We start from the raw sequence: 12253 nt of genomic DNA on the forward strand, positions 1-12253 counted from the left end.
CCGTGCACGCTTCAAAGGTTTCTCTTTTCTATTAAATTTGCAAATTGGGTTACACCTGGCAGCTTGGATGTTGTTCGGTCCTGGATAAAGAAAAGCATTTCTGGGTTGTTGTTGTTTTTCCTCGTTTCTCTTTCTTAGCACTGGAGCATGTTCCAAATTCAGTCCGCTTATGGAAGGCAGCTGTTGAATTAGAAGAACCCGAGGACGCCAGGATAATGCTGAGTCGGGCGGTGGAATGCTGCCCCACCAGCGTGGAAGTAAGTTGGCAGATTGGTTTTGTCCACGGGTTGTGTGTGTGTGTGTGTGTGTGTGTGTGTGTGTGTGTGTACCTCTTCTTCAAAGCACCAGAAGGCAGGACAAGAAGAAACGGGTAGAATATCATTAAAGAGAAATCGAACCTGGAACTAAGGAGACATTTCCTGACAGTTAGAACAATTAACCAGTGGAACGACTTGCCTGCAGAAGCGGTGGGTGCTCTCCATCGCTGGAGGTCTTCAAAGAAGAAGACTGGGCAGCCGTTTGTCTGGGATGGTAGAAGGCAGAGGACACCAACCTTTCTTGGTTGGCGGACCGGAAGAAAAGGAAGGGGGGAAGCGTTTTATGTGCGCGTGCGTACACACGCACGGGGCCGCAAGCATACACGTGATGCAAATGGGGCGGGGCTAGTGCTTAACGTGATACTTGCTAGCCCTGCCCTGTTCTTTGTTGCACAGGGCCCTGTTTCTCCACCCCGAGGCACGGTGTCAGCCTGTTTTTGGACCCTGCAGCGCGTCGGCGTCCCATTTTCATGCCCCGAGGCGCAGCATTGGCACGTTTTCGTGCCCCGAGGTGCGGTGGCATCCCATTTTTGTGCCCCGAGCCGTGGCAACCGCCCATTTTTGCACCACGTGGCATGGCGTCCTGTTTTCACATCGCACGGCTGCAGCGCTAGCACAAGTCAGAGGTGTGTGCGCGCACATATGCACATACTGACCAGCCTGTCCTGTGGCCCACTGTCGGCCTGCGGCCCACAGGTTGGGGACCCATGGTATAGGGTCACCTGCTCGAGTAGAGGGTTTGGACTAGAAGACCTCCAAGATCCCTTCCGACACTGTTAATCTGTTAGCCTGTTTAGCGACTGTTAAAAGTTACAACGACGCTGGAAAAAAGCGACTTACGACGGTTCTTCACACTTATGAACGTTGCAGCATTGATTATACTCTCTGGATGCTTGGCAAGAAGCTTCCCCATTGACATTGCCTGTCAGAAGGTTACAGACAATGATCACATGACACTGCAACTGTCGTATATACGAGACAGTTGCCCAGTGTCCGAATTTTGATCACATTTTGTTTATCCGTGTCAGAAGCATCAGAATTAAAACAAGATATACTATACAACATAAAGTTGAAAATATAAGATTAAAATGTGTACAAGTTAAACAGATCTTGCCCAGAAATTAGCAACGTTAATTGCCACAAAGAAGAGGGAGTCAAGCTATTCTCCAAGGCACCTGAAGGCAGGACAAGAAGCAACGGATGGAAAGTAACCAAAGAGAGAAGCAACCTAGAACAAAGGAGAAACCTCCTGACAGAACAATTAATTGGTGGAACGAGTTGCCTTCAGAAGCTGTGAATGCTTCAACACTGGAAGTTTTTAAGAAAAGACTGGACAGCCATTTGTCTGAAATGGTATAGGGTTTCCTGCTTGAGCAGGGGGTTGGACTAGATGACCTCCAAGGTCCCTTCCAGCTCCTATTCTATTCTATTCTATTCTATTCTATTCTATTCTATTCTATTCTATTCTATTCTATTCTATTCTATTCTATTCTATTCTTCCATTCCTTATTCTATTCTATTCTATTCTATTCTATTCTATTCTATTCTATTCTATTCTATTCTATTCTATTCTATTCTATTCTATTCTATTCTATTCTTGGCACAGGCTCGCCTGCTCGAGCTGGGGGTTGGACTAGATGACCTCCAAGGTCCCTTCCAACTTCTCTTCTCTTCTCTTCTCTTCTCTTCTCTTCTCTTCTCTTCTCTTCTCTTCTCTTCTCTTCTCTTTTCTTCTCTTCTCTTCTCTTCTCTTCTCTTCTCTTCTCTTCTCTTCTCTTCTCTTCCATATTCCCTATTCTGTTCTCTTCTCTTCTCTTCTCTTCTCTTCTCTTCTCTTCTATTCTCTTCTCTTCTCTTCTCTTCTCTTCTCTTCTCTTCTCTTCTCTTCTATTCCATATTTCCTATTCTGTTCTATTCTCTTCTCTTCTATTCTATTCTATTCTATTCTATTCTATTCTATTCTATTCTATTCTATTCTATTCTATTCTATTCTATTCTATTCTATTCCATATTTCCTATTCTGTTCTATTCTATTCTATTCTATTCTATTCTATTCTATTCTATTCTATTCTATTCTATTCTATTCTATTCTATTCTATTCTATTCTATTCTATTCTATTCTATTCTATTCTATTCTATTCTATCCCATCCCACCTTATCCCATAATATTCTACTTGTGCTGCCTGAAATCCTTAAGCGTACACTGATAGGACACAAAGGGCATTTTGATCACTTGAGGCCAGTTTTGTTGCAACAGTCGCAAGTGTGAAGAATGGTCATGAGTCATTTTTTTCTGTGCCGTTGTAACTTGGGAAGGTCACTAAGTGAGTGGTTGTAAGTCAGTCAGCCAAAGTCTCTGAAGAGGCAGCTGGGCAGCCTTCCCGCCAACGTGGTTCCTCTCTTCCAGCTGTGGCTGGCCCTGGCAAGACTCGAAACCTATGAAAACGCCCGCAAGGTCTTGAACAAAGCCCGCGAGAACATCCCAACGGACCGGCACATCTGGATTACAGCTGCCAAGCTGGAGGAGGCCAACGGGAACACGCAAATGGTGGAGAAGATCATTGATCGAGCCATCACCTCTTTGAGGGCCAACGGAGTGGAAATCAACCGAGAACAGTGGATCCAGGTACTTAACTGAGCATTCCTCTTTGAAAGCCGTGACTTTTCCTAAATCTGGCATCTTCCAGGCCTTTTGAAATGAGGTCTCCCAAATTACTCAAGGCGCCAAGTCGGGGGAAAAACTGCTTTAGACCATTCTTTTTCATTATTTATTTCTTTTGACCTCACCTTCATTGTGTTTACACACAATTCAAGGCAGCGAACGTAACTCATCCTCCTTCCGCCTCCTATTTTTCCCCCCCCCACAACAACCCTGTGAGGTGGGTTGGGCTGAGAGAGAGAGGGACTGGCCCAAAGTCACCCAGCCGATTTTCATGCCTAAAGTGAGACTAGAACTCAGTGTCTCCTGATGATTGGCTCAAAGTGATCCAGCTGCCTTTTGTACGTCAGGTGGGATATTTTATTTGTTTAGGGCGGGTGCTACTATAGGATAAAAATAGAATAGGAATAGGAATGGAATGGGATAAACATTGTAGAATCGAATCAAATCAAAATACAGAATAGACTAGAATCGATATATAGAATAGAATAGAATAGATAAACAGATAGAATAGAATAGAATAGAATAGAATAAATAGAATAGAATAGAATAGAATAGAATAGACAGATTGTAGAATAGAATAGAATAGAATAGATTGTAGAATAGAATACATTGTAGAATAGAATAGAATAGCATAGAATAAGGGAGCGGAAGGAAGAGAAGAGAATATAGAACAGAATAGAATAGAATAATAACTTCATTGCCAGTTTAAATGTACAGTAATCAGCATACATTAAAATGAGATTTCGTTGCATATTGCTCTCAGGGTAAACCACCTCCAATATACACTGCGTAAATATGACAAAAATCATAATTATGCTTATGCCCACATGCACACACATATATTACCCAGAGAAAAAACATAGTTTACTTTGGATGTATACATATACATCTGGAATAGAATGAACGAGATGTGGAAAATCTATTGGAAAATGCCTCATGGGTCCCAGTTCATTTCGTAACAATTTCTGTGGAAGCTTGGGACATGAGAAATATATGAGAATATTTGTAGCTCAAGATTGAAATAAGAGATCCTCTCTGAGCTTGGTTGTTTTCTTGCAGAAGTTTCATTACCCAAACTATGATTTTACCTAGTTTGGGTAATCAAAAGTCTGCAAGGAAACAAGCAGAGAGCACCAGGGACACCTCAAATATATGAATATTTCATATGTTATGGATTGAAACATCTGGTCTTCTGGAATCTCCCAGAAATAGATGGGAGAGACGGCGGGGATGTTTAAGAAGGATGGTTGCAATACACGCAATAAAAGAGAATATTTTTTTTCTGCTTTTCAGTTATAGTTAAATATTTAATCACTGCTACCCCGTGAACTAATGAAGTGCATGTATCTGTCATTGCTTGTTGCTCTAAAGTGAATTTTTCAAGAGAAAAGTATTATTATTATTACCTTTTTTTCTTCATTGGAAATGAAAAATGTTTAGCCTGAACATGCATTCTTCTAAGAGAGGAGTCTCTAGGCTTGGCGACTTTCACATTTGTGGACTTCAACTCCCAGAATTCCATGCCGGCTAGGGAATTCTGGGAGTTGAAGTCCACAAATGTGAAAGTCGCCAAGGGTGGAGACCCCCCCCCCCCGTTCTAAGGTATTGTGACTTCTCCCCTCTGCTTGGGTGAAAACATGGTGGCAAAGAACAACCAGTTCAGTTATGGGCATTGCCAGGCTATTGACCAACGGAAGCTCTCAAGGATGTCTGTGTTGGGGTGGAATTGCCCCTTTTTTGCCCTGGCTGAGGGAGGTCAGAATATATTTTTTTCCCCCCAGGATGCTGAAGAATGCGATAAAGCTGGAAGCGTGGCCACATGCCAAGCTATCATGAGAGCGGTGATTGGAATTGGGATTGAAGAGGAAGACCGCAAGCACACCTGGATGGAAGATGCTGATAGTGTAAGTGCCAAACCTCAGGTGTGAAGCTGAGGTCAGGCCCAGGTGGCAGAGTTAGAGGTGGAACACTGTAGCCCAGGGGTCTTCAAACTAGGCCCTTTTATGACTTGTGGACTTCAACTCCCAGAATTCCTCAGCCAGCATAGCATAGCATAGCTGGCTGAGAAATTCTGGGAGTTGAAGTCCACAAGTCATAAAAGGTCCCAGTTTGAAGACCCCTGGGCTAGCCTATGCAAGAGAAGGATTGCGGGGGGGGGGGATATGATAAGAGAATAGCAGAGTTGGAAGGGATCTTGGAGGTCTTCTAGTCCCAACTCAAGCAGGAAACCTTACACCATTTCAGACAATTGGCTGTCCAGTCTCTTAAAAACCAACAGTGTTGGAGCACCCACAATGTCTGGAGGCAAGTCGTTCCATGGATTCATTATTCTGGCTGTCAGGAAATTTCTCCTTCGTTCTAGGTCGTTTCTCTCTTTGATTAGTTTCCATCCGTTGCTTCTTGTCCTGCCTTCGGGTGCTTTGGAGGATAGGCTGATCCCCCCCCTTCTTTATGGCACCCCCTTAGATATTATGTCACGGAGAAAGGGGGGCTGAGGACAAGAAGTAATGGGGGGGGAAGATCATTAAAGAGAAATCCACCCTAGAAGAAAGAAGAATTTTCTGAGAGTGAGAACAATGAATCAGTGGAACGACTTGCCTCCAGAAGTTGCAAGTGCTCCACCACCGGAGGTTTTCAAGAAGAGACTGGACAGCCATTGGACTGTGATGGTAGGGTCTCCTGCCTTGAGCAGGGGTTGGACTAGAAGACCTCCAAGATCCCTTTCAGACCTATAGTTCTACATTCTATGATTCTCCGTGTTAGGAGGGGATCAACAGGTTGAGGGAGGCGTCCCTGGCTGAGGAATTCTGGGAGTTGAAGTCCACAAGTCCTAAAAGGACCAACTTTGAAGACCCCTGTTTCTCCTTATTTCTAGGTTAACGTAGCCAATAGCCAAATTGTCTGGCTGGATTAGAAATCACTTAAGCACCTGAAAATCAAAACAATCATTCCTGTAACACAGGGGTCTTCAAACTCGGCCCTTTTATGATTCGTGGACTTCAACTCCCAGAATTCCTCAGCTAGCATGCTTGGCTGAGGAATTCTGGGAGTTGAAGTCCACGAGTCATAAAAGGGCCCAGTTTGAAGACCGCTGCTGTCGCCTATCTCACATTACCTGTTCCTCCCGGGAGACCTGGTTGCGCAGTGGTTAGAATGCAGTATTTAGGCAAATTCTGCCCACAGCCAGCAGTTCGATCCTGACCGGCTTCAAGGTTTGTCTCAGCCTTCCATCCTTCCGAGGTTGGTAAAATGAGGACCCGGATTGTTCGGGGGCAATATGCTGACTCTGTAAACCTCTTAGAGAGGGCTTGTAAAGCACTGTGCAGCGCTATATAAGTCTCAAGTGCTATTTGATCGCTTTTATCAGCTGACCCCTCTGCCTTTCTTTTTAGGACAGGGCTACCTCTAAAACGTTTCTAGTCATTTTCTGATGTAAGCAATAACCCCCCACACACACACACCCTCTGAATTGTGATTTAAATTGGATATCTTTAGTGGGCATGTACACCTATGTCCACAGTTAAACCCAAAACATCCCTTGCTCACCAAGTGAGTTAAGTGAGTTTTCTCCCATTTTACGTCCTCTGAGGGGGAATGGGGGTTCACTGGGACTTTGAACCATCAGTAAGTGACCGGTTGTAATTCGAGGAATACTTGTAGTAGCCTGCCAAAAAATGTTCTTGATTGAATATGGACATCAGATTATGATAGGTCACTAAAAACGGCTTGTTTGACCCGTGTTCCTTTTTTTTCCCCCCCACCATAGTGTGTGGCTCACAACGCCTTGGAGTGTGCCAGGGCAATTTACGCTTACGCCCTGCAAGTCTTCCCCAGCAAGAAGAGCGTCTGGCTACGAGCAGCCTATTTTGAAAAGAATCACGGAACAAGGTACTTTCTCACCCCTCCCCGTGTGCTGCGTCACAAAAATTCACCTGGAAGCTGGTTGGGGCGATTATTGCAGTGGTGGTTTCGCTTCACTCACCCCTCGTCCTGAAAAGAAGGACTGGGGTGACGTGATAGCCGTGTTCCAATATCTCAGGGGCTGCCCCAAAGAAGAGGGAGTCCAGCTATTCTCCAAAGCACCTGAAGGCAGGACAAGAAGCAACGGATGGAAACTAGTCAAGGAGAGAAGCAACCTAGGACTAAGGAGAAATTTTCTGTCAGTTAGAACAATGCCTTCAGAAATTGTGGGTGCTCCAACACTGGAGGTTTTCAAGAAGAGATTAGACAACTATTTGTCTGAAATCGTATAGGGTTTCCTGCCTGAGTAGCGGGTTGGATTAGAAGACCTCCAAGGTCCCTTCCAACTCTGTTGTTCTGTTCTGTTCTATTCTGTTCTGTTCCGTTCCATTCCATTCCATTCCATTCCACGTTCCTTTCCTTTCTCTTTCTCTTTTTCTTTCTTTTTTCTCTTCTTTTTTCTTCCTTTCCTTTCCTTTCCTTTCCTTTCCTTTCCCTCCCCCTCCCCCTCCCCCTCCTCCTTTCCTTTCCTTTCCTTTCCTCTCCTCTCCTCTCCTCTCCTCTCCTCTCCTCTCCTCTCCTCTCCTCTCCTCTCCTCTCCTCTCCTCTCCTCTCCTCTCCTCTCCTCTCCTCTCCTCTCCTTTCCTTTCCTTTCCTTTCCTTTCCTTTCCATCACTAGATTCTTAACTCAGCGAGGCCTCTAACGAATGCCTGTTGGTGCACTTTTTCAAAATTGCATATCAGTAGTCCTCGACGTACGACCACAACTGAGCCCCAAATTTCTGTTGCTAAGCAAGACCGTTGCCACGGTTGTTGAGTGCAATTCTTAAGTTAGTGACATGGTGGTTAAGTGCATCTGGCTTCCCCATGGACGTTGCTTGTCAGAGGGTCACAAAAGGGAACCACTGCAACCATCATAAATATGAGTCAGTCGCCAAGCGCCGGAATTTTCATCACATGATCACGGAGAGGCTGCAACAGTCATCAGCCAGTTTTTCCGGTGCTGTTGTAACTTTGAACGGTGACTGCTGTGTTTCCCCGAAAATAAGACCCAACTGGAAAATAAGTCCTAGCATGATTTTTCAGGATGCTCGTAATACAAGCCCCCCCAACCCCCCCCCCCCATTAAGATTGTCAGACAGAAGGACACATTTAGTACCGTGTTTCCCCCCAAATAAGACTTAACCGGAAAATAAGCTCTTGTTGTGATTCCTCGCCAGCCAGTGGATCCGGCAGCTGAGTCTGAGGAATCAGATGAGGAGGAGGAGGGGCCTGGAGTGACATCAGAGTCAGAGGAAGGCTCTGAGGAGCTCCGAGACTTACAGTCAGACGAGGAGCCTGGCCCCTCTACTCTCTCCCAGGCTGAGACACGGCTGTGCTGGACAGCGATGAAGCACAGCTGGGAAATATCCAGGATGCACGAAGGCGCAGGCAAGAGAAGCGAGTAGGACAGGAAGGCAATGGGGCGGCTCCAAAGGCAAAGGAGAAGACATTAGGAAGCCACGCCTGGGCTGACTTATAAAAGGGAAGGTGTGGGAGGTGCTGGTTGCGTAAGGCCGCCGTTTGTGTTGAGGAATCGAGTTTCTTTGGACTGTGTTTGTTTGCCTTGGACGTAGATTCAGGTCTGTGATTAATAAAAGGGGTTTTAGTTTTTCCTTGTGGTTCCTGCCTGTTTCTTGGAGGAGGGTTTTCTCCTTGTGAGCATAACCAGGCTGGGACAGAACCACCCTAATGTGTCTTTTGGAGCAAAAATTAATATAAGTCCCGGTCTTATTTTGGGGGAAAGACGTAAGCGAACTGTTGTAAGTCAAGGAGTACCTGTGTTGCATCTTTATATTTTAAATCACAAGTGAGATGCCCAGACGATGGCAGGCTAATTTCTTTGGGCTGCTGTCTGCTTTTAGGGAATCCTTGGAGGCTCTTTTGCAAAGGGCAGTGGCTCACTGCCCCAAGGCTGAAGTCTTGTGGCTCATGGGGGCAAAATCCAAATGGCTGGCTGGTGATGTCCCTGCAGCCCGGAGTATCCTGGCCTTGGCTTTCCAGGTGAGTGCACGGTGTTCATCGGCTCCTTCCCCTTGGCAGTGACCGCTTTGGAACAGGGCAAAAAAAGCAGTATTTCTAAACCTTGAGCAACTTGGAAGATGTGTGGACTCCTAGAATTCCCTAGCTCAGGTAGGCAACCTTGGCTCTTTTTTTTTTTTTTACTTGTCAACTTCAACTCCCAGAATTCCTGAGCCAGCATGGGGGAACTATGGCCCCTTCATGACTTGCGGACTTCAACTCCCAGAATTCCTGAGCCAGTATGGGGGAACAATGGCCCCTTCATGACTCGTGGACTTCAACTCCCAGAATTCCTGAGCCAGCACGGGGGAAACTATGGCCCCCTCATGACTTGTGGACTTCAACTCCCAGAATTCCTGAGCCAGCATGGCTCAGCTTGGAAATCTCTCTTTTTCCCCTCAGCGTGGCTGGCTCAGGAATTCTGGGAGTTGAAGTCCACGAGTCATAAAAGAGCCAAGGTTGCCGACCCCCTGCCCTAGCCAGCATTCTGGGAATTGGAAGTCCACCACATCTTCAAGTTGCCCATGTTGAGAAAGCCTGTCTTCAAGCATTGAGCCCATTTCAGAAAGGAAGCGATGCTAGCTGGGGAATTCTGGGAGCTGAAGCCCACACGGCTCTGCCTCGCCCAGGTTGAGAGAGCCTGTCTTCAAGCATTGAGCCCATTTCAGAAAGGAAGCTATAGGGCAGTGATGCCAAACCTTTTAGAGACCGAGTGCCCAAACTGCAACCCAAACCTCACTTACGTATCGTTGGGTGCTGGGTGGGCATGGCCCATTGGGTGGGCGTGGCTGCGGTGGTAGCGGCAGACTGGGTGGGACTAAAAAGTTCCATCAATCAATTCCAACTTTGCGAGATCTGTGTGCTACTTTGTGGCACACGTGCCATAGGTTCGCCACCACGGCTATAAGGAGTGGGGAATTCTGGGAGTCAAAGTCCACCCAACTTCAAGTTGCTAAGTGTGAGAAACACTGGCTTACAGTATTTTAAATTCTGTTTAGAAGCATCACAGGCCCTCTGCTCAAAAGGTTTCCAGGTTGTTGGTTTTTTTAAAAAAAAATGAAGATAAAAATATGATCAGGCATGTCTGTGGGCTGCATACAGTTCTGGTCAGCTGGTAATGTGGCCCCATAAGATAACAACAATGACAACAGTAATAATAAGGGCTGCCTAGATATATGGAAATCCTGATCTTATTAGACCTGAATATTCTGGCTTTGCAAAACACCACTCTACTCCAACTGCCTGTATACTCAGACCTCACTTTAAAAGCTCTTAGGTCCTTGATTAGGACCTGAACTGTTAAGGACCGTGAATCGAATTGAAGATGAAATAATGATAACAACAATAAAAAGAAGTTGGTTATTTATACCAGCAGACCAAACTGTCTCTCGTGATACTTAGCTAGCACAGAGTGCCACTCATAACAGAATAGAACAGGGGTCTTCAAACGTGGCCCTTGGATGACTTGTGGACTTCAACTCCCAGAATTCCTCAGCTAGGCACGTGTATCTGCCTGAGGAATTCTGGGAGTTGAAGTCCACAAGTCATCCAAGGGCCACGTTTGAAGACCCCTGGAATAGAAGAAGTGGAGGATTCAGCCCGATACATTTGCCCTGGTGCTTACACTCGATGGAACGAGACTTTTTCTGATGCTCCTTTCCTCTTTCTCTCTCTCTCTCTCTCTGATTGATGTTTTCAGGCCAACCCCAACAGCGAAGAGATTTGGCTGGCTGCCGTGAAGTTGGAATCCGAAAACAACGAATACGAACGAGCAAGGCGCTTGTTGGCCAAGGCCCGTAGCAGCGCCCCCACGGCGAGGGTAAGTCCACTCTGGAGAATGTAAGTCTGTTGAAAGAACTTCCAATCGCTTTCCGTTAACGCATAAAGCTGGGTTTTCTGCTCGTCTGCTCGGTTCAGTGTATCCTAACCTTGGCCATTTCTAGCAGTATGAACTTCAACTCCCAGAATTCCTATCAGTGACCATGCTGTCAGGTCTAAGGCAGGACTAGAACTCAAAGTCTCCTGGGGATTGGCCCAAAATCTCCCAGCCAGCTTTCATACCTAAGGCAAAGAGTCACAGTTTTCTAGTCTGATGCCTTAACTACTATATCAAATTAACTTGCAGGCTATAATTGTTAAAATTAATTTATTATTTAACAAGTTGGTAGACCAATTTTTCTCGTTTTTATTTTTCATAGAATAGAATAAGAATAGAGCAGAATAGAGTAGAATAGAATAGAATACAAAAGAAAAGAAAATATGGGATAGCATAGAATAGGATGTAATAGAATAGAATAGAGTAGAGTAGAGTAGAGTAGAATAAAATAGAGAAGAAAATATGGGATAGGATGAGATGCAATAGAATAGAATAGAATAGAAAATATGGGATAGGATGGGATGGAATTAGAATAGAATAGGATAGGATAGAATAGAATAGAAAAGAAAATATGGGATAGGATGGGATGGAATAGAGTAGAATAGAATACAAAAGAGAAAATATGGGATAGGATGGGATGGAATAGAATAGAATAGAAAAGAAAATATGGAATAAGATGGGATGGAATAGAATAGAATAGAATAGAATAGAAAAGAAAAAATATGGGATAGGATGGGATGGAATAGAGTAGAATAGAATACAAAAGAGAAAATATGGGATAGGATAGGATGGGATGGAATAGAATAGAATAGAAAAGAAAATATGGAATAAGATGGGATGGAATAGAATAGAATAGAATAGAAAAGAAAAAATATGGGATAGGATGGGATGGAATAGAGTAGAATAGAATAGAATACAAAAGAGAAAATATGGGATAGGATAGGATGGGATGGAATAGAATAGAATAGAAAAGAAAATATGGGGTAGGATGGGATGGAATAGAATAGAATATTATGTGGAATAGAATAGAATAATAACTTTATTGTCACTTTGAATGTACACTAATCGGCATACATTAAAATGAAATTTAATTGCATTCAGCTCTCAAAGGGTCACCGCCTCCGATATACACCACATAAATACGACAAAAATAAATAAATACAGAACATTGCCAAATAGGTGAAATCCGCATCTTATTGTTTACGATATTCCCATTTTTTTTCTTTCTAAGCCCCCGGGGCCGGGGTGGGGTGGGGCGCGGAGCTTAGGAACAACTTGAAATGAGCCGCTATGCTATTACACTCAGGGTAGTTGAATAGACGCTGTGCAGCACTTCCGTGCATCTGACAATTGTGGTCATCCTCAAAACCTCTAGGG

General features: G+C 44.7%; 1 protein-coding gene across 1 annotated transcript in view; it reads left to right on the forward strand.

Moving 5' to 3' along the window:
• Nucleotides 1–12253, forward strand: part of PRPF6 (pre-mRNA processing factor 6) — a 44265-nt gene that overhangs the window by 16071 nt on the left and 15941 nt on the right. The window contains exons 10-15 of the mRNA XM_081323738.1: nt 139–257; nt 2725–2943; nt 4761–4883; nt 6746–6867; nt 8844–8982; nt 10700–10819. Of these exons, the coding sequence (XP_081179864.1) occupies nt 139–257; nt 2725–2943; nt 4761–4883; nt 6746–6867; nt 8844–8982; nt 10700–10819 (842 nt within the window). The remainder of the gene's footprint in view (nt 1–138; nt 258–2724; nt 2944–4760; nt 4884–6745; nt 6868–8843; nt 8983–10699; nt 10820–12253) is intronic.

Source organism: Vipera berus, assembly GCF_964194415.1.
Source record: "Vipera berus genome assembly, chromosome: 3".
In the NCBI taxonomy this organism is placed as follows: Eukaryota; Metazoa; Chordata; class Lepidosauria; order Squamata; family Viperidae; genus Vipera; species Vipera berus.